The 24611-nt window shown below is 62.5% G+C and overlaps 1 protein-coding gene across 6 annotated transcripts; it reads left to right on the forward strand.

Moving 5' to 3' along the window:
- The first annotated feature begins 552 nt into the window (after window positions 1-552).
- On the forward strand, window positions 553-24579 carry CUEDC1 (CUE domain containing 1). Of its 6 annotated transcripts, none has more exons than XM_066979460.1 (14): window positions 553-655; window positions 5996-6061; window positions 10623-10833; window positions 10927-11078; window positions 14340-14839; window positions 15406-15533; window positions 16423-16549; window positions 17809-17992; window positions 18491-18574; window positions 19299-19388; window positions 20095-20188; window positions 20421-20479; window positions 21147-21217; window positions 21425-22090. In XM_066979460.1, exons 5-13 carry the CDS (start codon window positions 14549-14551, stop codon window positions 21212-21214), a joined length of 1125 nt encoding a protein of 374 aa, XP_066835561.1. In that variant the 5' UTR covers window positions 553-655; window positions 5996-6061; window positions 10623-10833; window positions 10927-11078; window positions 14340-14548; the 3' UTR covers window positions 21215-21217; window positions 21425-22090. The 6 variants fall into 6 exon arrangements, 5 of the variants coding, with proteins under 5 accessions (XP_066835561.1, XP_066835562.1, XP_066835560.1 ...); XM_066979462.1 differs by lacking the exon at window positions 553-655 and adding an exon at window positions 4676-5413; XR_010825660.1 differs by lacking the exons at window positions 10623-10833; window positions 10927-11078 and adding an exon at window positions 22680-24579 and having other exon boundaries at window positions 21425-21981.
- The last annotated feature ends 32 nt before the right edge of the window (window positions 24580-24611 follow it).

The raw sequence follows: 24611 nt of genomic DNA on the forward strand, positions 1-24611 counted from the left end.
TGCCGGGGGTGCCGGGGGTGCCGTGTTCCTCCCGCCGGCACGTCCAGGAGGGGCCGTTTGCCCCGTGTAAATTCACTCCTGCGATTTACAAGAGGAGATCTCTTCCCGTCCCGGGCTGCGAGCTGTCAGACGCTGCGGCGGCGGATACCGGGCACGGCTGCCTTCAGCCCGGGGCCGTAGCGAGGCTTTGTTACGGCCGAGCCCCCCCCAGAAGCCGGGGCCGGGCCCCCCCGGGACCCCCGGGCCGGTTCCCCCGGGGCCGGGCGGTGCTGCCTCCCCGGGCTGGGGGGGGTCGGGTCCCAAGAACCGGGGGGGGGTCCCCAAAACCGGGGAGGGGGGGGGGGGAGCAGAACCGGGGGGAGATCCAGAACCGGGGGCAGGCCCCCAAGGGACCAAACCCCCCCCCCCCCCACACACACACCCGGTTCCGCTCCGGCCGGGCCCCGCGCCCCCGGCCCCGGCCCCGGCCCCGGCCCCGGCCCCGGCCCCGGCCCCGGCCCCGGCCCCGGCCCCGGCCCCGCCGCGCCGCCCCCAGCCGCCGGGCCCGGCGGCCGCCCCCGCCCCCGCCCGCCCGCCCGCCACGTCCGTCTCCCGTCCCGGCTCCTTTCCATGGTTCCCGGCGCGCTCCGTGCCTGCCGCCGCCCCCGCAGCGCCGGTAAGGGGGGCGGGCCGGGCCGGGCCGGGCCGGGCCGGGGCTCGGCTCTTTGTGCGCCGCGGCCGGGCCGGGCCGAGCCGAGCCGGGCGGCGCCTCCCGGCCTGCGCGGGCCGCGGCCCCGAGCTTCGCGGGGCCGGGCGGGGAGCGGGAGGGGGCCGCCGGGCCGCTTCGGGCTCCGCGGGGCCCGGGCAGCGCCGCACGGGGGCCGCGGCGGCCGAGCTGCGGGGAGGGGAAGCGGGGGCGGCCCCGGTCCAGCCCGGGCAGGAGCCGGGAGTGGGGGGGGGGGCTCCGGCAGCGCGGCCCCGGGCCCGGTTCTCCCCCTGCCCGCGGGCAGCGCCCGGCACGGCCCCGCCGCCTGCCCGGTGAGGGGCAGCCGGAGAAGCGGCCCCTGCCCGCCCCCCCACCCCGGGCGGCACCTCCGGGGGCTGAAGGGTCCCCGTGGCCCGGTGGTGTCCGGAGCCCCGGTGGTGGGGACGGCGGGGCAGGGCCCCCGGAGCTGGTGCCGGGCTGCCGGGCATCGCTGCCCCCCGTGCTGCCCCCCGTGCTGCCCCATAACACGGGGCTCGGCTGCCTGGAGCTTTGCTGCGGGTCTGGTGTTCCTGTTGTGGGATGCCATCCTGTTCCGCAGCTCCCCGCTGCTCGAGAAGTGCTCTTAAATCCCCGTCCTGCTCCTCAGCTCCCCACAAATCGAGCAGAGCGCTTACACCCCCTGACACCTCTGCTGGGGACAGATCACGCAGCCTAGCTTAGAGAACGCGGCAGGCCCCTTCCGTGCCAAGGCGTTTGTGGTTAGCTCCCGGCTCCGGAGGTGTTTGCGGACCCCAGGAGCCCAGCCGCGTCGCCCTGCTGGGTTTGGAGGGCACGCGGGGCTGGCAGCGAAGCTGTCGTGGGCAAACGGTGGCAGGGAAGAGCCTGGGAGCTGCCTCGCCCGTGGGAATCACCATTTCAGAGCAGCGCTCTCGAGTGTTGTCTGCCTCGCCAGGCAGTTTGGATAGACTCCTTTTTATTATTTTTAAAAAGCAGCGGAGTCGCACCTCCTCCTCACACGTCCTCCGGCTGCTGCCACCGAAAATAAACGTGGGGGACGGAGCGGTGACAAAATCCACGGGGAAATCCTGCTGTCCTGGGCCGACCCCTCAGCCTGTAAGTCTGGGGGCACCCAAACTTGGTGGCCAGGGGCACACGGCAGCCAACGAAGGCTTTTAATCTCCTTGCCGCCTCCTCCTCCTCGTTCGTCTTTAACGATGCAGACTGAAGCACCATCTACCTCACTGCCAAGCTGTTTGTGATTTTCATGAAGATTTTCCCGTGGACGCCCCGGGCTGAAGCTGTGGCAATGGGGCAGTGGGAAGCTGCAGGAGCTGTGCCCCTCTGGGAGACGGGGATTCGGCCCCTGCCGGTGGCAGGGCGACAGAAAAGGTTTCGGTGGTCATCAAGGGGAAGGAGACGCAGCCTGTGGTCGGCTCACGGTGCTGTCGCTGCTGGTACGTGCCCGTTGTGGTGGCCTCTGCTGCCGCCATGTCCAGCCGCCCCGGGAGCGCCCGTCTGCCGCGGCGAGGATGTGCCTGGTGCTGGCGGAGCCTCACGTGCTGTCCCCTGGGCCCAGCACCTCCGACTGCAAAAACCATTTGCTTCAGAGACAGGTGGAAGGCGTCCGTCCCTTCTCCCAGCAGATAAGCTCCGAGAAGAGCTTTGTTTTTTTTTGTCGGCATTTTGTTAGCAAAGAGCTTTCAGATTCGAAACGCAAACCAACAAAACGGCACCTAAGCGAGGCGCCAACACCCGGCCTTATCCCCCAGCTGGATCCGCGGCATCGCTGGGCAGGATTTCCCTTCGCGGTGGCTCCAAGGGCTGCACACATGGGCGCTGTGTACGTGGGTGCCGCGGGCCGCAGCCGCCGTGGGGCTGGCAGGAGCGTGCGGGGCGCGCGTGGCATTTCCCAGCGCGATAGCGAGCCCTCGGTGCTTATCTGCCTGCGCAAATGTGCGCTGCGGGGGCGAAGATAGCGGGGTGCTGAGTGCTCCGGGCAGTCACATTCGGACGGGAGAGGTCAGGGGAAGAGCTGAGAGGTAACTCACACTCGGTTGCTGTCGCCGTGAGGATAAAATCTGAGGGCAGGACCCGCGGGATGGGTGCCGCTGCCGTAACCCTCGGGCTGCGCGCGCTGGCTGGCGTCGTGGGGTGCCCGTGGTCAGAGTGGGGAGGCTCCTGGGCAGCGTGAGCTGGTAGTAATAATTTTACACTGTAAAATCAGAGTGCATAAAATAATAACATGAACCCGCTTTCAGTTGTGAGAGGTGGTGACAGGTGGCACGTCTCTGCCACCACAGGCGAGGTGCCGAGGGAGGTTGGCTGCAGCCGAGCCTCTGCTCGGTGGCGCTGGGCTTGCAGCAAGTGGTTTGGGGACCAGGGTTTGCCGGGCTGTGCTCCTGGTTTTGGCGGCTCTCTTGGCTGCATGGAGCTGGTGCAGGGGCTGGGAGATGTGCTGGCAGGGCAGCCCCTGAATGCAACAGGGAATTTGGGAAGAAAAAAAAAAAACAAAACAGCAACCCAGCTAGCTGGCAAACCAGCTGCAAATAATGGGAGATGAGGACGCTGGGCAATATCTGGGCCTGGCTCTTGCACCACTGCCTCCAGGTGTGGCTGTTCAGCTGCGTGCTGCGATTCGGCCCCTCCGTCGGGTTCAGCACCTCAGGGGGACAGGCTTGGTGCCGCAGGATTGCCGGCCTGAGCAGTCAGCCCTCGCCGGCTCCCTGTAGTGCAGGGATCTGCCCAGGAGCATCCTAAATCCCCAGTTAATTGCGAGCACCGTGCCATGGGCGGCAGCGTCATGGTTCAGGTGGCGTTTGGTGGCTGTTCGTCCTGGCTTGCCCGCTACTTGGAGCTCCAAGCCCAGCCTCTCCCCTTCCGCCAGCTCAGATATCTGCGGGTTTGATTTAAAGCAGGTCCGTCTGCCGCAGGGACGCAGCGTTTATTTCTTGTCGGTGCCCATGGTACGGAGTAAAACCTCCCAGGAACAGAATGATCGATTGGTGACTGCCGTCGGGAACTGGAAAGAAAAAGGCATCCTCAAACTCTGCTTCGAGCCGGTCCTTGCCCCTGGATTTTCTGCTGAAGCCTCTGCTGACGTGCCCGCGATGTGGAGCAGGGCCTGCAGCGGAAAGGGGCCGTATCGCCTTACGGAGCTCCTCACGTCCCTGCCAAGACGTGGCCATGAGCGGGGCTGGGGACGTCAGCCGCGGTGCGATGCTGCAGGTCTGCTCCTGCCCCGTCCCTCCAGGGGCTGCCGGGCTGATCTGGGCCGTGTGGACCTGTGGGACTGCAAAACTGGGGTGCTGCTGCTGTGGGAGCAAAGCCCCCGTCGCCGTTAAACCTCCACCTGCGGCCCCGCTCGGGCACTTTGCCGGCTGCGTGTGCGGCGCGGCCGGGAGAGGCTGCTGGCACGAGGGCGGCTGCCACCGGGCTGGGTTCCACGGGGAGTCAGGACAGAAGGTCAACCAGCAATTTATTTATTCGTCCATTCATTTAGTGTGGTGTAACTCTAGAAACTTGGGATCTGGTCGGTTGAGACACTTTGTTTAAATTTCAACTATTTTTTTTAAAAACCTCTTTTGAAAAATCCGTGCTGGTTAGCTGTCCCTGACGCACGTATTAACCACTGAGACGCGCTGACTTTTCGACTGGAAAATGTTGAAACAAGCCTTTTGGTTAACTTCCCATTTTTTGGAACGGGCTAGGGAGTGCCAGGAGGCCCTGCAGAGCCTTTGCCTGGGCTAAACTGGAAGTTGCTTGGCTTTGAAGACCATTGGATTTAAAAAAAATGAAGTAAAAATCCGGAGCAGCCCCGTGGGCAGCACGTCCCTGCTCAGACCACCCGTGTCCCGTGGGCATCGGACGTGGGGCTCCGTGGCGTGGCCCTGGCGGTGCCGGGGGGACGCTGGGGTGCCCCCGGCCGGGGCCGTCCCGCCTCGTGGCCGCCTTTGATGCCGGTGAGTGGCAGGTCCTTTGTGGCCCCTTTGTGCCTCCCTCGGTTCTCCCGGCCCGCACAAAACCTGCCATGGAAACCGAGCCCGGCCGATGTCCCGGGAAACCCGGAGGCGCAATTAGGAAATGCAAATACGAATGCAAATTCCTTCACCGCCTTCAAGGCCGTGGAAAACCGTCCCTGTGCCGCCAGTGTCCCTGTGCCACTGGTGTCCCTGTGCCACCGGTGTCCCTGTGCCACCGGTGTCCCAAGCCATGGGCAGCGGGACGGGGACGGGGCAGGCAGCCGCAGGGGCAGTGCCGGTGGCCGCGGGGCACCTCGGGCTCTCCTCGCGTTTCCCCAGGGCCTCGGCAGCATCCTGCGGGAAGGACGGGGCGTTTCGGCCCGTGCCGAGCGGTGACTCATAGGTGACAATGCGATATTGATATTTTTTTCCATCCCCTCTCGGTTGCCCGGCGACAAACAAACAAACAAGTGTCTCAAAATCCAAGCCAGCGCCGCGGCCGGAAGGCAGAGCCCCTCGCGGCTCCCCAGCGCCGCGCCGCCACCTCCCCGCCGTGGTGCTGCAGGGACCGTGCCGCGAGCAGGGTGCTGGGGGTGCTGCTACCCCGGCCAGGAGCTCCTCCGTGGCCCTGCCGGGCTCGGGGCGGTGCCCCCAGGGGGTTTGGTGGACTCGGGACCGACCCCAGGAGCTGGCTCTTGGTGGTGTCGGTGGAAACCCAGCGTGCGTTAGGCTGCGCGCAGCACCGCTGGCCTGTCCAGCTCCAGACCAGGTGAATTTTGTTGGAGTTTGGAGGTGTCTTACACACACTGAGCGGCTTCCCTTGCCCTGAAAGGGTTCATCCGGGGCCGCCCCGTGCTCTGCAGTCCCCCGATTGCCTTCCCACGCAAGGCACCAGTGTGCCCGGCGTCCTCCCCCCGTCTGCAGCAGGTCCTTCCCCGTCCGCGGCTGAAGTGGCGCATGGGACGTGCTCTGCCCAGGTGTCCCCGTTAGCAGTGCCCTCCCGTTGGGACACGGCCACCTGCATGCCTTGTGCTTTCTCCTAGCCCCAGTCCACTGTAATTGCTGGAAAACGGGCTCTGGCCCCCCGGGGGTGGCGTTTCTCCCTTCTGCCCGGCAGCTCGTCGATCCCTGCCCTCGCTCGCGTCCCCGGGGCCTGGCTGAGGCCTCGGCGGAGCGAGGCCGAGCTGTAACGGGGAGAGAGCAGGTGGCTTGCCTGCAGAAAATGGGGCATGGCACAACTGCCGGATAACTTACCGGGACGTCCAAGCTGATTTTAGTGTTTGACTCAGTTACGGAGTCAATTATAACTGTGTTTCTTTCTTTCTTTCTTTCTCTACCACCCCGTTCCCAGGCGGCCGTGGAGCACTGGCACGAGGGCAGCCTTTGGAGATCGGGAGGCCGGCGGGAGCGCTGCGAGGTACCGTGTGCTGGGGGGGACGCTGACCCTGCCTCTGCTACCTGGGGGGCCCTGCCCTGCTCCCCCTCGTGCCTTTTCGGGGCCGGGCTGGATGGGGCGGCCCCCGGAGCTGCAGGGGCTGCGCGGGGCGGTGGTGACGGGAGGTGGAGATGGGGCAGCTGCGTGCCAGGGCCATAGCACAGCACAAGGCAGGGGACGTCCCGTGGGGCCAGTTCCTGGCTCCTGGCACTCAGGAAGGGCTTGGAGTTGTGTTGGAGAGGGGGTGTGGTGCTCTGGGGGGGGCACGAGGGCTCGTGGCCCCTCTGCGCTGTGGACAGGCAGACGGACGGCACAGCTGCAGCGCAGCGCTAATCCTCCCGCTGATGGAGCCCGGTGGCTTGTCCCAGCCCACTGCTCCTGAAATCCTTGTTGCTTTTAACCTCCCTGGCTGATAACTGCAGCTGTCGGGCCGGCCCAAAGCAACTGGGACAGCACAGCGACGGAGCTGGGCATGAATTAATTACTCAAACTTAAAAATAACGCGGGAGAAGTGAGGCTGGGGCTTCGAGGAAGAACGTGCCCTAGTTCGGTGGCCGCGCTGCCAGAGCACAGCCCGTGCGTGGGGGCTGCGAGCGGGGTCCCCTCGCCCTGGGAGCGGGGCAGTGCGGACGTGGGAGCTGGCACTCCAGGTTAGCATCCCACATAATTTCAGTATCTAATCCCGATGTGCTGTGGTGGAGCAGAGGGAACAGAGCGAGCACGAGAGGCTTTCAAGGGCTTTCATCTCCCTGCCGTGTGCCGGAGGATGGAGCCGCGATCCCTGCGGCGCGCTGAAACCTTCCTGGCGCTTCTGCGGGAGAGGCCTGATGGATCGGCGTTAATTAAATACCCGTCCCTGGCGAGGTGTAGTGTTTCAAGCAGGTTCTCCTCTGCTGAGCAATGTCACCCGGCGCGAGGGAGGACAAAAGAGCAGCGCGATCACAATGCGGTGCCGTGTCCCGGGACAACGAGGGGACGGCGGTGCCCGAATCGTCAGCTCGGTGCTTTCGCGGGGTGGCTTCCATCAGCCATATGGCTTATTGACTCATAAAAAGGCAACTCCTCCATTTGCAACTTAATTACTCCCTTTCTCCCTGCCGGTGCCGGCTCGCAGCGGTGCTGAGCTGGCAGTGCCGAGGGCTGGGCGACCTCGCGGGGTGCGCTGCTCCCGCAGGCGGCGGCGGACGGGAGCCTTTTGGGTGGCTTCGTGCCGGGCATCGCCGCCGTGCCTTGCAGCAGGGAGTGGGACAGGCTGCTCTGTAGCTAAATCTGCTCCCTGATCCAGGCAGATTCCCCAACGACACCCTCGCGAGCTTTCTTTGGACACGGAGCCAGGGTTCGGGAGCCGTGTCCGGTGATGCGGCAGGGACACAGACACCCGTAACAGCACTGGCCGCTCTTTGGAGCAGCTCGCTTTCTGGGTGCCGGGGTTTGGGGCTGCCCGCAGGTCCGGGCACCTGGGGGCTTCCTCGAGCTGCAGAGGGGGCCACGGGGGCACAGGACCCTCACACGGGTCCCCAGCTGTGCCCTGGAGCGAGCCCGTTGCTGGCCCTGCGGGTTTCACCGCCTGCGTGGCGTGGAAACCCCAAGTCTTTCCTCTTCCTCGGCTGTGGTTTCAGCGGCCTGCATGTAGTGGTTGCAAGCAGCCTGCGTAATGACCACTTTTAAATCTTTTTACCAGATCCTAATGGGCAGGGGCCTGTCCTGGTAAATAATTTACCGTGCCCGTGAGTGAGAGTTTTACTCTCCTCGTTTTGTTTCCATAGAAACTTGTGCGGTCCTTCTGCTCCACGTAGCCCTCGGCGAATCAATACTGCTTTTTTTTTTTTTTTTTTCCTTTGCACGTTGAGCGATGGCCCTCAAATCCTGGAGGCCAGAGAACAGCAACGGGTGCCGGTGGCCCCGTGACACCTCGGTGCTGGGGTGCCAGTGCCCGGTCAGAGCCCGCACAACCTCCGTGGCTTGGCCCTTTGCGTGAGGCCCTCGGCCCGCACCGACCCTGCCTCTAACCCTTGGTTTTCTTCCTTCTGTGCCCCTGCACGAAGCTGCTTCAGGAATTGCTGCCCAACTTCTGGAAGCTTACCCCAGTGCCCGGGCTGGGGCAGGGGAAGCCCGGTCTCCTCCCAGTCCATCCCAGTCCATCCCCAGTGTGCTCCTGCTGCACCGGGAACAGGTGGGGACGCGTCCTGCGCTGGCAAGGGAAGGGGCTGGCTCCGCTCAGGCTCTTTCTCCTTTTTCCCCTCTGTCCTTAAATTTCTTTGACCCCTGGCCGAAAATGGCAAATCAGCGTTTGTGAAGGAGCCGTGCTAATTAGCCAGCGAGGCACGATGTGTGCCCGGCCCTGCCCCCAGCAGGGATTAGCTGTCGCCCGCCCTACGGCTAGGTGCCGGCCGACAAAACCTAATCCCCAAACAGCCCAGAGGTGGCTCCTCCGCCGGCCCTGACCTCCTGGTGCTGGCCCCAGCAGAGCCGATCACCTTTGTCTCCGCGAGAGTTTTCCTTTTCCTCTCGGCGGCTTCCTGGTGCTTTTGTGCGCGCGGCCGGCGAGGGTTTTGGCGCTGAGCCGGGAGCACAAAGGGAGGAGAGGGGATAAGCGGCTCAGGACGGGGCTGTGCGACATACGGCGCGAGGGCTTTGCGGGACGGGACGGGGGTGCCTGCGGCTCGGCGCTGGTGGGGCCTCCGTGGGTTTCCTCCTGTGAGGCTTGCACCGACGGCACGTCCGTGAGCAGCACCGGAGCCCTGCGGGGACGTCGTCATGCTGCACGTGGATGGGGAAACTGAGGCACAGAGAGGGCGTTTGACTCAGAAAAGGGTCCCTGGGCTGGAGCTCGGCACCAGCACCAGCAGGTGGGGCCCACAGGGACTGTGTCTCCAGCCCAACATTTGCTTAATTGCTTTTCCTACAGCGTCTGCCCCGCGGTGGGTGCCTTGCTCTGCTGGCAGGTGCGCAGGGTCCCTGCATTGGCCGGGGCCGTGGGACAGTGCTGGGTCTGGAGCAGCTTCGCAGAGGGGCCAGGATTTTGGGAGAGCCCCCGACACCCTGCTTCGCCCCGTCCCTCGCTCCTGGCACCTCTCCCTCCTTCCTACCCACGTCAGGGGGGTGACGTCCCCTGGGTGCCATCGCTGTGCCAGCAGCCGCCCGGAGCAGCGTGCCGCGGGCACCCAGCTGCTGTGCTTGCAGGGCTCGTGCTGGGTTCGTGGGACAGGAGGGCACGGGGAGGGACACAACCGGAGCCGGGGCACGGCTCTCAGCCGGTGCGGGAGCAGCTGGGGTCGCTGACACCTTCTGTAGCAAAGCAAACAGGAGGGAGACGCCCTGATCCCGATTACGGCCGCGCTGGCGGCTGCTTGTCCCCCTGTCCCCGTCCCTGCCAGCAGCCCTCCGGCCTGCGTGCCCTCCGCACGCCCGCCTGCTGCAGCCGTTTGCCACCAGCCCCGGCAGCACGCTGAGTTTTCGGCTGGGACAAACGTGTTTTGGTGTCGGCGGCGAGAGCCGGAGGAGGAAACGTTGCGATTGCTCAGCCACCTTGCGGAGCAACCTTAAATCTGCCCCCCTGCTTTCGTCAGCCTCTTGCATCTAATTTACTGCACGTCGACACGGGATAGATCCGAGCAGGGATGCATTTAAATCATACAAAGGACGCTGGGTTACTTTAATCGCTCACACTTGCTTGACCCATTTTTTTTTAATCCCTTCCTGGAAACCTTGTTTCGCGTTTGAATTCCCTCAACTATTTTAGGAATGCCGTCCTACCAAGCTCAAATTACCTTCAGTGAAGCCATTGGAAGGCGGCCTCGCAAGGCGGGCAACTTTTTGATTAAGATCTAGTGCTATCTCATTAATATAGGCTTAGTTTGGAGGCGGGGGGGGGGGGGAAGGACTGTAATTGTGGCCTGGCAAACGCGTGTGAGACCCGGGGATTAGTTACGGGGAAACACCAGGCGCTCCAGGAGGGCTCTGTCCTGCACAGCCCAGGGCTCTCCGTCCCTTGCTCACCACGGCCACGCACCCCGCTGCCACCCAGGGTCCTGGGGGAGGGCTGGGGTCCCTCAGGAGCCCTCACCCTGCTTCTCCCCCCTGGCCGAGAGCAGCCGCTGCGTTTCGGCCTGGCGAGGCTGCTCTGCAGGCCCGCCGGGTGCTGCGGGGCTGACATCTGGTGCGCGCACAAAGGCCCCTCGTAAATCTGTCTGGGAGGGTGGCACGGCGCGGTCCCTGGCGCTGGGATCCCGCAGGAGAAGAGGATTTCCCTGAGTCGGGTGGCCGGGGGCGCACGGTGCTGCTGGCCTCTGCCAGCCGCAGCCGCGAGCGCCAAGCAGCCGCAGCCCGGGGGTGACAGGCACCCATGGGTGCAGGTTCCCGTGGGGGCTCGGTTACCCTGGCCCCCTCTTTGTGCTGCTCTGGCCCGGCTCTCAGAGCCGATGGGATTTGGGTTTGCAGAGGTACGTGCTGCACGGGCTTTCACACAGAGTTTGTTTTTTTTTTTTCCCTTTTTTTTTTTTTTTTTTTTCTTTCCCTGATTGCTTTATACTTTTCTGAAAAGGGCTTAAACCCAGCCGTTTTAATACGTGGTGGAACAAGTATTGAAGGGATCCTAGTGTGCCTGCTTGTTCCTGTGTGAAAGGACCTGATCGCAGGCAGCTTCCCCGGGCTGCGGAGCTGGAGGTGTGCGTGCGTGCGCTGCCGGGGCCGACAGAGAGGTGACGGAGGAGACTTGGGGAAGGCTTAACGCAGCCACATCCTGCACGTCCTCGGTGTGTGCTCTGAATTTCAATCTGCTGCTAGACACTACCGTAATTTTTGTTCCCGATCGTTTACTTTTCATCCTGGTTTTAATCCCATTACAGTCACCGCTGGCCAGACACCTGCAGCCGCCGAGCGGTCCTGTTCCTGCGCTTCTCGCTCCTTTTCAGCGAGCTCCCTTTGAAGGGGCCTGGCTGACGGCAGAGCTCCGAAAACCTGCCCTGGATGAAGCAGTTCTTGATTTAACGCGTCCAGTGTGAGTCTTCCTCCGAGAGCTTTCCCTCCAGAGCTTGGAGCAGGGGAAAAAAGGGCTGGTCTTGTCCAGCCGCGTTTAAGCAACCCCATCTGTTGTCTGAGCTGCAGCAGACACTCGGGAGGAGAATATTCTCCTTCGCGCTGGTGCCAAGGCTTTGCCCTGAGTTGCGAGGGCTGTGAGCAGTCGGTCCCGCTGCTTTTACAGCTGGTGGCTCCTTCGCCAGGGCTGCTTTCCTCGCAGAGCTGAGCAACTGTTGTTCCCAGCATGAAATCGCTGGGCTCACCAGCCCCAAGGATTATCCAGCTGCTCCTCTGCTGGTCCTGGGAGCACCTTCAGCACGGTCTCCTCCGCGTCCCGTCCAGCTGGCACTGTGGTTGAAGCCTCTGGGGTGAGCTGCGGGCTGCAGCAGGGCAGGCTGGTGCCCTGTGTCCGTGCTGCGGGGCGTCGCGTGCCCTGGGCTCTGCGAAATGGGCTTTGGGAGGGCTGTGCAGCCCGTGGGTGGCTCGGAGATGTGCTCGTCAGCTCCCCAGCCAGTGCCTCGAAGGGTTTCCCTGTGGCTGCTGAGGTCTTGCTCTTGGCTTTGTCTCCGCCGAGTGTGGATTCGGGTTGTGTGAGCTGGGGGTGGGGGGGGCCACGGGGCTTCCTGCGCCCGGCCGTGCCCCGAGTGCGGCGCTGCCCTCGCCTGGGGCTGTGCTTGGCCGCCAGCTTCCTTCCTTCCTTTTCGGGCAATCTGCAGGATTTTGCTTTTCCTGGCGTCCTCCCAGCCCCTCGCTGACATCACTGAGCCACCGGCCAGCAGTGCCCAGACCGTTCCCTGCGGCACCGGCACGGGGATCCCGCTCGCCTTTCTCCGGATTTGAACTCCTGCTGCTGTGGGGGTTTGCATTTCTCTGGGATGTCATCAGGACATTAAAAATGGGTTTTAAGACCTGCGTTTGCAGCCTTGCCCCGCTGCGTGCTGGGGGCACCGCCTGTGCCTTGCTTCTGCCAGATTTGCTGGTGTGAGCACCTGCACTGGCCGGGCAGCGTCCCTGCGAGCCGCGCGGCCGTGACTCAGGCTTCACGGGCTTGGGAGCATCTTTGCGATACAATCCCTCGTTGTTGTTTAAAGCCAGATGTGCAGCAGAGCCTTTTTGGCATACAAATGTCCCCGTCCCTGGTTTTTTTTTTTTTTCATCTTAGGACCAGAAGCTTTCAATTATTCAGCGGGCTGCTGCTCCCAGTCACGCTATCTGGCATGGGCTGCGATTTAAATGAGTCGTCCCAGACCCCGGTGCCTCGTTGACTAACACCTTCCACGGAAAAGAGGCGTCTGCAGCTGGGAGAGCCCAGCCTTTCCCCGGCAGGGCAGAGGGATTTCCACACTGGGCTGCGTGTTGGTGGCCGGGGCCTTCGGCTCCCTCTAAACGGGGCTGCCCGGCCCTCGTGGTTATGGGGAAGACCTTAAATACCCGCTCAGAAGTCAAACGGTGGGAGACAAATACCCCCGACCACAGGCACTTATTGTTGCTCTAGAGATCTTAGGGTTTTAAAAGAGATTGGGGGATTTTTTAGGCACACTTCCTGATTTTGGAGCCTGATTTTATTATGTGATGTTTATGAGATATTAGATCAGCAAAGCCATACTAGCGAGTTCTCTGCAGGTCTCATCATCCCCAGGTTTTTGCGTTTGGATCCTGTGTGTGTTTGCGGCATGTCCTTTACGACCTGTTCTCCCCTAGATGTGTGGGCTCTGAACCTGTCCTCGCTGAGCGGCTGAAGCAGCGTGCGTCCCCCCGGGAACGCGTTAGAGCTCAGTTTAGCATGCGACTAAACCAGAAATGCAATATTGCAATTAAAGTACAACCCCAGAGGTGCGAACAATGCTGGCTTTTCGCTCTGAATGAATCATGGCAGCAGAGGAGGAACCAAGAAGCAGTGTTTTGTTAACCGGCTCTGGCAGATTTGTTCGTCACCGGTGAGCAGAGCCGGGCAGGGTGGTTGCGGCGTCGTGCCCCGCTCACGCTGCGCTGCTCCACACCTCGCTCCTCGCACACCGCAGCAATCCCTGCCGGGTGAGAGGGCTGGGATGGAGCTGGCTCATGGCCGAGCGATCCCTTCAAATGCGTTTTCTTAGCGAGTGCAGAGCAGGCGGTGACTTTCCACGCTCAGAAATGCCTCCTCGTGAGCCTTTCTGCTCCCTCTCCTCGAGTCCTGGCTTTTGTGCATAGGGTGGCCTTGGTAAGGGCACGGGAGAGCCCGGGTGACCTTCAGAGGTGGCTGCTCCGCTTAATGGTGTTGAACCTGATTATAGTGTTTCACTGAGAAATGTGCTTGGCATGTTCTTCTCAATTAAATGCAGTTTTAGGGACAGTTGTCCTGAGCTCTCCGCCTGCCACTTGGGAAAAAGCTTTTGAAAATGATATTATGGATCGAAAGTGTTCCTGGGGTAATTCTTTCTAAACAGCGGAGTTAATCCAGAACTGAATTTGGCCCTGCATTTCCAAATGAGAAGCAGTAGCTGTATAATCTGTTTATGGTTTTAAAGTGAACGTTAATCTTGGATTTGGTGGCTTTTCCCAGGGGTCGATTTGTTGTGCTGCAGTGCTTTAGCCCCCTGCACTGAAATGACTCCGTTTTTTTTTTATTTTAAAGAGAGATTTCACCGTGTTTATAAATAAACGTAAGACCTGGAAATGTGAAATCTGTGGAGCCCTCTGCAGTGGAAGCAATGCCGCGCTCCTTACCTCGCAGCTCTCGCAATTTGTGTGCGCAGCACCTGGCACAGTGAACCTGAGCTCCTGGCTGCCCTCCGCAGCACGGCGATGTGCCGATCGCGCCAGGACACAGCTGAATGGGTTGAATTTGGTTGAATTTCCCCCACTGAGGCAGGAGATCTCGCTGTGCCTCTGGGCACCTTGTTCACACCTTGGTGGTGAGCACGGCCCCTGCCTGCAGCCTCCTGGCCACGCATTGGGGCACGGATGATGCTCGCGCTGTTGGCTGAGCAAGCGAGGCAGAGCCACGAAAGGAAGAAGTTAAAAATCGTGCTCCTCCCTCCAAAGGGGAAGAAAAACCCCTAGAAGGGGGGATTTCTAAGATGGGCTTTAGATGAAGGTGTTACCACAAATACGCCCCGTGCGCAAGTCCAGCTGCTGCTCCTGGCGAGGACGGAGCTCAAAGCTGCCCCCCTCCCTGCGGCCCCAGGGTCTTGTGGCTCTTTTCGAAAAAAGCGACCTCAAAAAGGTGACTTCTGTGACTTCTCTCCCCTCTGCCCCGCAGGTGGGAGGATGCTGCAGCGCGCCGGGGGCTGACGCGCGGTGCTGCGGCCGCGGGGAGCGGTGCCCCCGCCGCCCACCCATGCTCCCCGCCGGCAGCCGGGGCAGCGCCCCGTGACGGGTGGCAGCAGGCGCCCGCCTTACCGGGACCGGGACCGGGATCGGGATCGGGATCGGGACCGGGACCATCGCCCCCGTGCCGGCCGCCCCGCCATGACGAGCCTCTTCCGACGCAGCAGCAGCAACGGCGGGTCGCGCGGCGGCTCCTCGGCGCAGGAGCTCAACAACAGCCGCCCCGCCAGGCAGGTCCGCCGGCTGGAGTTCAACCAGGCCATGGAGGACTTCAAGACCATGTTCCCCAACATGGACTACGACATTATCGAGTGCGTTCTGAGGGCCAACAACGGCGCCGTGGACGCCACCATCGACCAGCTCCTGCAGATGAACTTGGACAGCAGCGGCTGCGACGACAGCTCGGACTCGGAGGACAGCATCCCCCCCGAGGTACCCCCGCGGCCGGCTCAGGGCGAGCAGGCGGTGCGGTCCCACTCTGCCGTGTTTGTGCCACCTGCAAAATTGGTGTCAGCCCAGCGGGTGGGGGTGTGAGGGTAAGGGAAAGGCAGCGGAGCTGGTGTTATTGCAGCCCTGCAGCTGCGCTTTGCCAGCTCAAGGAAGCCAGACCCATGGCAGCACCCTTGGGAGCTGCTGGCTCCGGGGGTGCAGGATGCCTGGGCACCATCCAGCCACCGCAGGCAGCAGACGTTTGAACCCCAATTTGGTTGATTTGTAGCACAGAGCCTGCTTGGTTTGCCTCGGGCAGTGCTTGAGGCTTGAGCCAAACTGCTTTCCTCCCTCCTTTCCTCCCCCAAACCAACTGAAAGCCTATTGCTGCCGTCAGAGGATCCCCCCGGTTGCCAAAATGCTGCGCCTCGTCCCTCGAGAGCAGCACCCCCAGTGCCAGGGGACGGAGCCGGGATGTGTCCCCATCCTGCAGCACCGCTCAGCTGGTCCCGGTCCCCGGGGGGAGCAATGCCCCCGCTCGCCCTCACCCCGTCTTTCTCCCACTCCAGATCCTGGAGCGGACCCTGGAGCCGGACAGCTCGGACGAGGAGCCCCCCCCCGTGTACTCCCCCCCTGCCTACGAGAGCCAGGCGCTGGGCAGCCGCTGCCCCCGTGCGCCCCCCACGCCGCCGCCCAGGTGAGCGCCAGCCCCTCGCCGCGGCACAGGGCCCCGCCGGGGGGACTGCTGTGCACGAGCCCCCCGTACAGGGGGGTGGGGGTCTGGCGTCGGTTCGTTAGGACGAGGCCAAGGGGGATGAATGAAGCTCGCAGCTGGCGAAAAAAACGGCCGCGAGGCCCCGAGACGTGAACAGCTGAGGGGCCCGGAGAGCCGCTCCGGGAGCGAGTGGAATGGCAAAAATCAGCTCCTGGGGGCGGGGAGCGCTTGACGCCTCTCGAAAACACCAGGTGCTGCGCGGCCGGGGCCCGGCACCTCTTGTCTCCTGGCACAGGGAGCCCTCGTGGCTGTGCTGCTGTGGGGAAGGGCGGCAGGGCTGCGGCCGTGGGAGGGCAGCGCCTCGGGGCGCCGTCACGCTGCTGCTGCTGCTGCTCCATCGGGCCACTGAGCCACGACCGTGGGCTTGGAGGAAAGCACCTGCCACTGCCCTCGTTGCCTCCCTGTGCCAGGTCCCCCGCTGCAGACGGTTCTGCTGGTTGTGCAGGCTGGTTTTGATGTCCGGGGGGAGAAATTTGTCAGCAAAGCCCTGCAGTGGTAAAGCTCCCACGTCGCTGTTTGCCGGGAGTCTGAGTGAAACAGGGAGAAGGAAAATCCAGCCTGCAGAATAGCGGAGCGAGGCTTGAAAAGCAACTCCCAGAGATTTCAGAGTCGCTAGGAGAGCTTTTCGCTCTCCTGAGCTCATGCTAACACGAGGGCTTGGGGAGGCAGGACGAGATTTCCCAGCGCCCAGGACAAAACCCGTGGAGCTGGGTTGGGGGGGCTGTAGGCACAGGGCCCTGCGCCCCCCTTATTCCAGCACCATGGGGTGGGGTCCCCCTGGCCCACGGGTGCTCTCTGTGCTTGCCCGCAGGACGGACGTGCCGGGGCCCGGCAGCGCCCAGGCGCCCGGCCGCTACAGGAACTGGAACCCGCCGCTCCTGGGCAACCTCCCCGAGGATTTCCTGCGCATCCTGCCCCAGCAGGCGCCCCGCGCCCAGGTGAGGGCCCCGCCGCGCCCCGGCACTGAGCCGCCCGCAGCTCCCACGGCCGGTGCTGGGTCGTTCAGGGCGGCGCTGGAGCGAGCGAGGCGTGCAGGAGGAAACTTCCAGCCAGGCTCTGAGGCTTCGTGCCATTAGTTAGCTCGGCGGTCGCTGCCAGAAATACCACGTGCAAGAAGCGCTTAATGTTTTAAATTATTTGACCTGCTGCCCCAGTGAGAAACGCTCTTGGGCAGAGCGGTGCATTCGGTGCGTTCAGGGGCTGCTGTTGCGTGCATTAGATACCAGATCTTGTGCGCACCAGAGGATTTCCCCCTGGGAAGTCAGTCCCCGTATGCTTCACGGCGGTTTTGAGGCCACGCAGCTTGTCCTCGCGGCACCGTTCTGCAAGGGCCAGCGCCCTCCCAGCGTGGCAGGGACCAGGGGAGAGCCGCAGATGCCCTTCCCTCCCCGTGCATCGTCTCTTCCCTCCCTTTTTGGCTCCAAAGGCAGCCTGCCACGTTTCCATAAATAATTGCCCTGGAAGTTGAGCTTCTCAGGCTATATTACCTTTCTGGGAATAGGAACATGCCAATTCATTTGGGCTCAAGGGGCGGAGAGGAGCAGCTGCCCTTTTCTTTCCCTGGTAATTGTGTGCTTTTGCTTTTTATGGCACTCTGAGAGCAGCTACAAATCAGATAAATATTGTAGGCAAGGGTGAGATTGCTACTGTGCAGCGTGGCTCTGCTCCTCCACGTGTGCAAGCGTGCCAGGAGCCAGGGGATGCGAGCACAGGGGCGTTTGTCAGTGGGAAATTGCAGTCTCTGCCTTTTTGCTGGGGAAATTAAAGCAGCGATGCTGGCTGCAAGACCTTCCTCCCTCACCTCGACACCAGGTGCCGTCTTAGTTCAACTCCGTGTGTTTAAATTAAAAATATTTGCAAATATGCTCTGCGAACGAGATCTTCCAGGGGCACGGCGGGTCCTTGCTGTGCCGTGCCGGTTCCCAGACCACGGGGCGTGTGCTCCCGTGCAGGAATGTCACCCCCTGGCTCCTCCACCCCGTGGGCAGACCCGGGGGTGCCCAGTGCCCCCTTTGCCCTGGCTGGGGGGTGCCCCTCCAGGCGGGGCCGTTGGAGCGGGAGGCAGGGACCCCGCTGCCAACAGACCGTAGGAGCAAAATGCCGGTGTCAGCGTAAGGCGGGGGGCTCTGGGGAGCTTTGTGGGGGGCCAGGTCCCACGGCCGCAGACCAACCTCTGCCCTGTCTGCCTCCTGCCCAGGGCTCTCCAGGCTGCCGGCAGCCCGTGCCGAGGGGGCTCGGCCCGCGGGGCCAGGGCTCCCTGGAGCAGGAGAGGAGGTGGAAGCAGTACCTGGAGGACGAGCGGATCGCGCTCTTCCTGCAGAATGAGGAGTTCATGAAGGAGCTACAGAGGAACCGGGATTTCCTGCTTGCCCTGGAGAGAGGTGAGGAGCACCGCTGGAAACCTCTCGCTGCGTTTTGGCCGTGTGCCTCCCTCCAGGACAGAGGTCCTGCTGTGGTGGCCTGGCCGGTGACAAGGCGGAGACGTGCAGGATGTGGTCAGGGCCGCGGCGGCAGCCCGACCTGCCAGCACCGAGCAGCAGGCTTTGTTCCTGCGCTCCTCTTGGCGCTGAGCCGCCTGCCGCGAGGCTCTGCTCCTCCTGCCCACCTCCGCGAGGCCTCCAGCAAAGCCCAGCAAATCTGTGGCGAGGAGCCCTGGCAATGCCCTCCAAGCCCCACGCGGGGAGACAGCCAGCATGGCTTTACCGGGGCCGTTCCTCCCCCGTCACCACGCACCTTCCCACTTCCCCTCGTGTCCCCGTGCTGCTGTGAGGGGCCACCCGGCCGTGAGCACCGCAAGCGTGCCGGGGAAAGGAGCACGGAGCTGTGCGTGCTGCCCCAGGGGTCTGACCGAGCGGGCCTCGGGGCTTTTTGTCTTTCAGACCGGTTGAAATACGAGTCAAAAAAGTCCAAGTCGAGCAGCGTTGCTGTCAGCAACGATTTTGGTTTCTCCTCCGTAATATCAGGTAATTTCAAGGGGCGCTAGAGTAGCACCTCTCGTCAGCCGGGTGCCTCCCAGCTCTGCCGTGCCGTGCCGTGCCGTGCCGTGCCGTGCTGTGCTGTGCCACGCTGATGCCCTCCGATGTGGCTGCAGGGGAAGGAACCCAGCCGGTCCCTCCCTGCTGCACAAAGCCCCCAGAGCGTGCGGGAGAGGGGAGGGAGGGCGATGGAGATGGGTGCTGGCGCCCTCCCCGGCCTCGCCCTGCCTTCCCCAGGCAGCACTGCTCCTGTGCCCTGCCTCTGTCCCTGCGGTGGGAGCAGGGATGCAGTTCCCAGGGGCGACAAAGCCTGCCCTTGCCTTGATCGGAGCGGAGGATTGTGCCTGGGAGGCATAATGACTGTCCTGGGTAATCCTGATTAACCTCGGCAGCAGGGCAGCTGCCCGGGGACAGAATTAGCGCTGGTGTCTGTGCGTGTCCCCGTGCGGGGCTGGGGGCAGGCGAAACGCAGCCGACTCAAGGTCCCTGCACCCCGGGTCTCTGCACCCCAGGTCTCGGGGGTTTTGTCAGCGGGGGGGTCCTCGTCTGGAGCCAGCCCCCGCCGTGCTGATGCCCTCGTCCTGCTCGTTTTTGCTCAGCTCCACTCGTGGCAGGGCTGCGCTCCACGGGTGCTGGAACTGGGTCATGGAAACGATTTGTCTCGAGCCTCCCCCGGCCGCGTGCCGCCTGTGACCAGATGTTTGCCTTCCAGGTGACGCAGCCCCCCCCGTAAGCAGCGAGGCCGGCGGCGCCGTGTCCGACGATGCCTTATTCAGAGACAAATTGAAACACATGGGGAAGTGTGAGTCGGGTTCCGGCACTGGCGGCGGGCGGCCCCCAAGGGGCTGCAGGGGGTGGCAGGGGGCAGAGCTGGCTCACGCAGCACGTCCGTGGGTGCCGCCGCACGTGTCCGCTGGCACGCGTGCCCCCGGGCTCCTTGCCACCCCTTGTGGCAGGCTGGCACAGGTGTCCCCACCACCCCCCGACTCACACGGCTGGCACGTGGGCGTGCAAGGCACGGGCCACCGCACGCTGCAGGCGCACGCCGCGCTACGACGGAGCTCGGCCCCGGCAGCGGCGCTTTGGGGTGAAGTTTCCGACTGCGTTTTGCAGTTCTGGGCTCGGGCATCCCACACCCGGCAGCGACAGGGAGCTGTCGTGCCCTGTGCCATGCGGGAGGCCGGGTCCTTCAGTCCCGGCTCTGCGCTGCAATCCTGGAGGAGGAAGCAGAGGGGTTGCTGTAACTCTCCCTTTCCAAATCCATTCCTCTTAGCCACTCAGTCCGCTTCTCCCGTCGCAGAACAGCCCAAGTTCTTTGGGCAGCCTGACTCAGACCACCGCTAGCTGAGACCCACTGGGAAGGGCTGGGTTAGTCACGGGGAGGGAATGCCACAAAAATCCCAGTGGAAGGGTGACAGTGTCAGCACCGTGGCCATCTCCTCCCCACCACCCGCGGCGGCTTTGGGGAGGGATTGGGGTGAGACTCTCACCTGGCTGCTTCCTTCCAGCAACGCGCAAGAAGCTGTTTGAACTTGCCAGAGCCTTCTCCGAGAAGACGAAGATGCGGAAGTCGAAAAGAAAACACCTGTTGAAGCACCAGGTGTATCCTAAAAGGGGGCTCGCTGCCATCTGTCCCCAGCAGCTGGGAACCGCTGCGGGGCTGCAGGGTGCGGGCTGGGCAAGCCGTGGTCCCAGGGGACTCTGCGAGGCTGTGGTTTGGCGAGGAGCCTCCCCAGCTGCCTCCCGCGGCTGGGCTGGGGGCTGCGAAGGGTCACTGGTGGTGCTGCGGCCACGTCCTGGCCCCCTGACGCGTTTTCCTTAGCAGAGGGCGCAGGCTGGGGACAGCAGCTTCCACGGCAAATCTTCTCGACGATGTCGAAGGACACTCGTGCGGTAAGAAACGCCGTGCTGTGCCGTGCCATGCTGTGCCATGCCGTGCCATACGTGTTGGGCTCAGCCCGGCAGGCCAGGGACCTGCTGTGCTGGCCCTATCCTGCCCCACACCAGTACCAGGCTGAGTGGGATCCTGTCGGGTCCATGCCGGGGGCACAGCCACCCGTGCAACGGGCTCAGCCCCAGCACCACGCAGCTCTCCGGTCATCACGCGCTTGCTGGATGCCTGGGGACGGGCTTCTCCCCTTCTGGGGAGCCTCGGGGATTGCAGCCGGGCTGCGCATAGCCTGGGGCCAGGGCACCATCCCAGCAAAGCTGTCGGCAGCTGGGTTCGCACCGAGGTGACTCCTGGCACTGTTGTGCCAACCCCGACCACCTCGGAGCTGGCTCAGGTGTGACTGCGTGGCAGGAATGCCTCCCTGGGCCAAGACCTCCTTCCACCTTTCCCAGGCGTGTTCTGGCAGAATCTGTGTCCCAGTCCCGGGGTGTTTTCTGGCTGAGCGAGGAAATCCCTGCCCCGGGGCGGGACCCGAGCTGCCTCCTCACTGCAGCACCTCGGTGGCGTTGGGGCTGGTGTTGGGGCTGGCGTTGGGGCTGGTGTTGGGGTTGGTGCCCCGTGTGGGGCGGCCGCAGCCCCCGACAGCCCCCGTCTGCCTGTGCCTTTCAGATGAAGACTTCCAAGCACGGAGGCAGCAGCTCCAGGAGGAGGAGGAGACGCCAAAGGAAGGGCAGTAAATGGTGAGAGGCACGGGGGGATGAGCACTTTTTGGTGAGCCTGCAAGCAGCCCCAGGTGCTTTGGTTTGGGTCTGGAGCCCCTCTGGGTGTGGACGAGCCCCACCAGCGCTGCAGGAGCCCCGGGCGCTGCGGTGGGCTGGTGCTGGCCGTGGTGTGGCTGAGGCTGAGCACACGCTGTTCTCTTTCCCTCCCCATCTCCTCCCCTGCAGGTCCCAGCACTGGGCTTTATTGCTGGCACAGAACATGCAAAAGGCTTAAGAAGAAGATGGCTGAAAAGGAAAAAAAAAAAAACAACCAAACACCCAACAACAAACAACCCAGTTTTTTGGCTGTTCTCCCTCTGCTTTTGTACTCCTCTGAAGTACAAGTATTGAAGTGAGGCACAAAGTTTTCTTACCAGGGGTTTGAAAACAACTTCTCCTATCTAGCAAATCAGCCAAAAAAAAAAAAAAGGAAAAAAAAAAGGAAAAAAAGTCGGCAGCTGACCTGAGCTGCGGTGGAGCTGGTGGATCTCAGACCCGAGGAGCAGCCGTCTGTCTGTCCTGCTTGATCCGAGCGGTGTCACGAGAAGAGTGAAAATCAGTTGTGCTAACGAGGATGCGTTCAAACGTGGGGATCTGCTCGGCTGGAGTGTTCCTGAACATATCTCTGTAGCGATCGGATGTAACTGTGCTCTGCGCACGCAGGAAGAGCAAACACACGCGAGAGAGAACCTAAAAATCATTGTCTACTATTGCTAGGAGTAATGAGCAGAGATTCAGATCAGGTAATAGTTGAATATCGAATAATATAAATTGTTTATAAAAGGAAAGGCCTTCTTTTCCAAGGCATTTCACTTTGAATTAAACCTTTGCCTTTGGCATTGCTCAAACTGCCTTGAAGCCCGGACCTGAAGTGGCCGCAGCGAGGCCGGCTCTCTCCAGCCGCGCTCCCCGTGCCGGCGCGGCACGCGGCACCACCGCGGGCAGCACCAGGGGCCGGGTTTCTCATCGGTTTAACCCTCACGGCCGAGCCAGGCCGCGTCCCGTCGGGTGGCGTGCTGGTGGTGCTCCCCGGGTGCCAGGCAGGGCCCTCGGCGGGCCTGGGGACGCCCCTGCTGTAGGTAAGATGCAGATTTGGGCTGGAAGCCCAAGCCGGGCGTTTGCAGCTGGGGCTGGCGGAGACGTTCCCGGCAGGCAGTGTTTGCACAAGGGCTTGCAGGAGCTGCTGTGGGGCTGGGGCTCGGGGTGGCAGCAGGAGAGCTCCCTTCCCTGGGGGCTCGTTTTACCAGGGGAGGGCAGGGGTGGCCGGGAGGCAGCGCTCGAATCGTTGCAGCATTCAGAGATGCTGTCAGGCTAAAAATAATTACGTAAACAAATTCCTTCCCCGTGTAAGTAATGAGTGACGAGCATTAACTCAGAAATTGCTCCCGCCAGCACATTTTCTTCTCCTTTATCGGCATAATCTGTTTACTGCTCAATTCAGGAGGTGGCTGTAGACGTGCCTGTTTCACTCTCTGGCTCCTGTGAACCAGCACAAATGTTGCAAGATTTGAGCTGTGAAGGCGGCAGACGCGGCAGCCCCAGCCATCAGACACACACGCAACTGTTGTCCCTGCCTCTCCGCGGGGTTTGGTAACAAAAGCCCACATTGCAGGCTCTGGCTCCCGACAGGCTCCTTTTCAAATCCTCCCCGGAGCCCGCATGCCTTTGAAGCGGACGCCAAGATATTTTTTCTCCCCGCAAGCAGCGCAGCCGCTGCACCTGCTGAGCGCCGCTGCCCTCGCCGCCACGGCGCCGCACCTCGCCGCCCCGAGGCCGTCCTCGCCGGGGGAAATGGCACTGGGGGACACGGTGCTGGGGGACACGGTGCTGGGGGACACGGTGCTGGGGGGCACGGCGTGCCGTCGGCACAACCCGTGCACTCCCGGCCGCACCAGGGCTCTGCCCCAGCCTGGGCGCTGTGGTCACAGGCAGGCTGCTTGCGCCAGGAGCCTGGCGAGGTCCGAGTCCCTCGAACCGGAGCAGCAGAAGATCCACCCCCGGGACTGATCCTGGCTTTGGTGTCTGCTCCTTTTCTGTGTAAGGAAGGGGGAGAGGAGCGTCCCTCGAGGCTTGGCACTGGCTGTAGGAGACGGGGGCTCAGCAATCCCAGGCGATGCCGGCCTTGCCGCGGAAGGTGACTTTGTGGCAGCAGCAGCGGGACGTGGGGAGGTGCTGGAGAGGCATGGTGCTGCCCTGCGCCGTGCAGGATAGGACCGGTGTCTGGCAGGGTGCGCGTCCCCCTGCGTGCAGGGGCAAAGTGTGAAGCTGGGGCTTCTTGCTGGGAACAGGAGGCCCTTCAGGAGCGGAGCGGGGCTTTTATCCCTAGCCTGGGACTGGCAGAAAGCAAGGAGGGGCGACTTCCCCGTCCCCCGCTGGCTCTGAGGTTAGCAGGAGGCTGCTGCCGCTCCCTCCCAGCCCAAAGCAGCTCTGCATATTTGGAAGAAAACCAAGCGTGGAATTGGAACAGCTTGTAAATGTTCCAGCGCCTCTGAGCTACTGAGTGCTTAACTTTCAGCTAAGTCTCCGCGAGTGCAGGACGCACCAACAGGCGGTGGAGCAGAAGCTCGGGCTCCTGCGGGTAGGAAGCTGCTCGTCCCCGCGGCGCCGTCACCCGACGGCTGCTCTGGTGGCAGCGTGAGGGTCGGGGGGGGAACAGCAGCGAGGTGCTCGTGGCCAGGTGGGTGCTTCAAGCCCATGGCCGAGCACTGGGCAGGCCCTGGGAGGGTTTGTCGTGCTCCTTGTCCTTTTACAAGAGCCACTTAAGGCTTTGGTCTGCGCTCTCCTGCCCTGGGCAAGCCACCTCCAGGCCACGTCGCAGGTCAGGCCTGCTGGAAATAGGGGCGGTGGTGGGGACAGGGTCACTGCGCAGCCTCCGTCCGCTGCACGCGGTGGGTGCGAGCCCAGCGCTTCGCGGGGGCTCGGGGCTGTGTTCGTTAACACGGTCTAACAACTTGCCCTTAAATATCCTAGTCTAGGCAAAGCCTCCCTGAATGATGTCACTCTGCAGCCATTTCGAAATATCTTGGAGGCACAAAGCATCATTTCAAAGGAGGATGGAGAGTGATTATTTTTATCTCCTTTAAAAAAAATAAGTCAGGTCTGATGAGTAGGAAGGCCACTAAAACCGGCTTGGAAGCCAAAATGCATTTCTTACATAAAAACGTACAATTCTCAGTGACGTTTGTATCACTTCTCTACAGAATGTTTTAAAAGGAACAAACCAACAAAACCAATCTGTGGTGTGTGCGTGTTGCTATTTTAGAATTTATTTCCATAAGTGATTTTTTTTCTTAAAGATGTTTAATAGTAATTCATATAATAAAGTCCTGTTGTACTCATAACACCGATGTATTTCGCTTTGTGCTGCTGTTAG

This window comes from Anser cygnoides, chromosome 18, assembly GCF_040182565.1.
Source record: "Anser cygnoides isolate HZ-2024a breed goose chromosome 18, Taihu_goose_T2T_genome, whole genome shotgun sequence".
NCBI classification, from domain to species: Eukaryota; Metazoa; Chordata; class Aves; order Anseriformes; family Anatidae; genus Anser; species Anser cygnoides.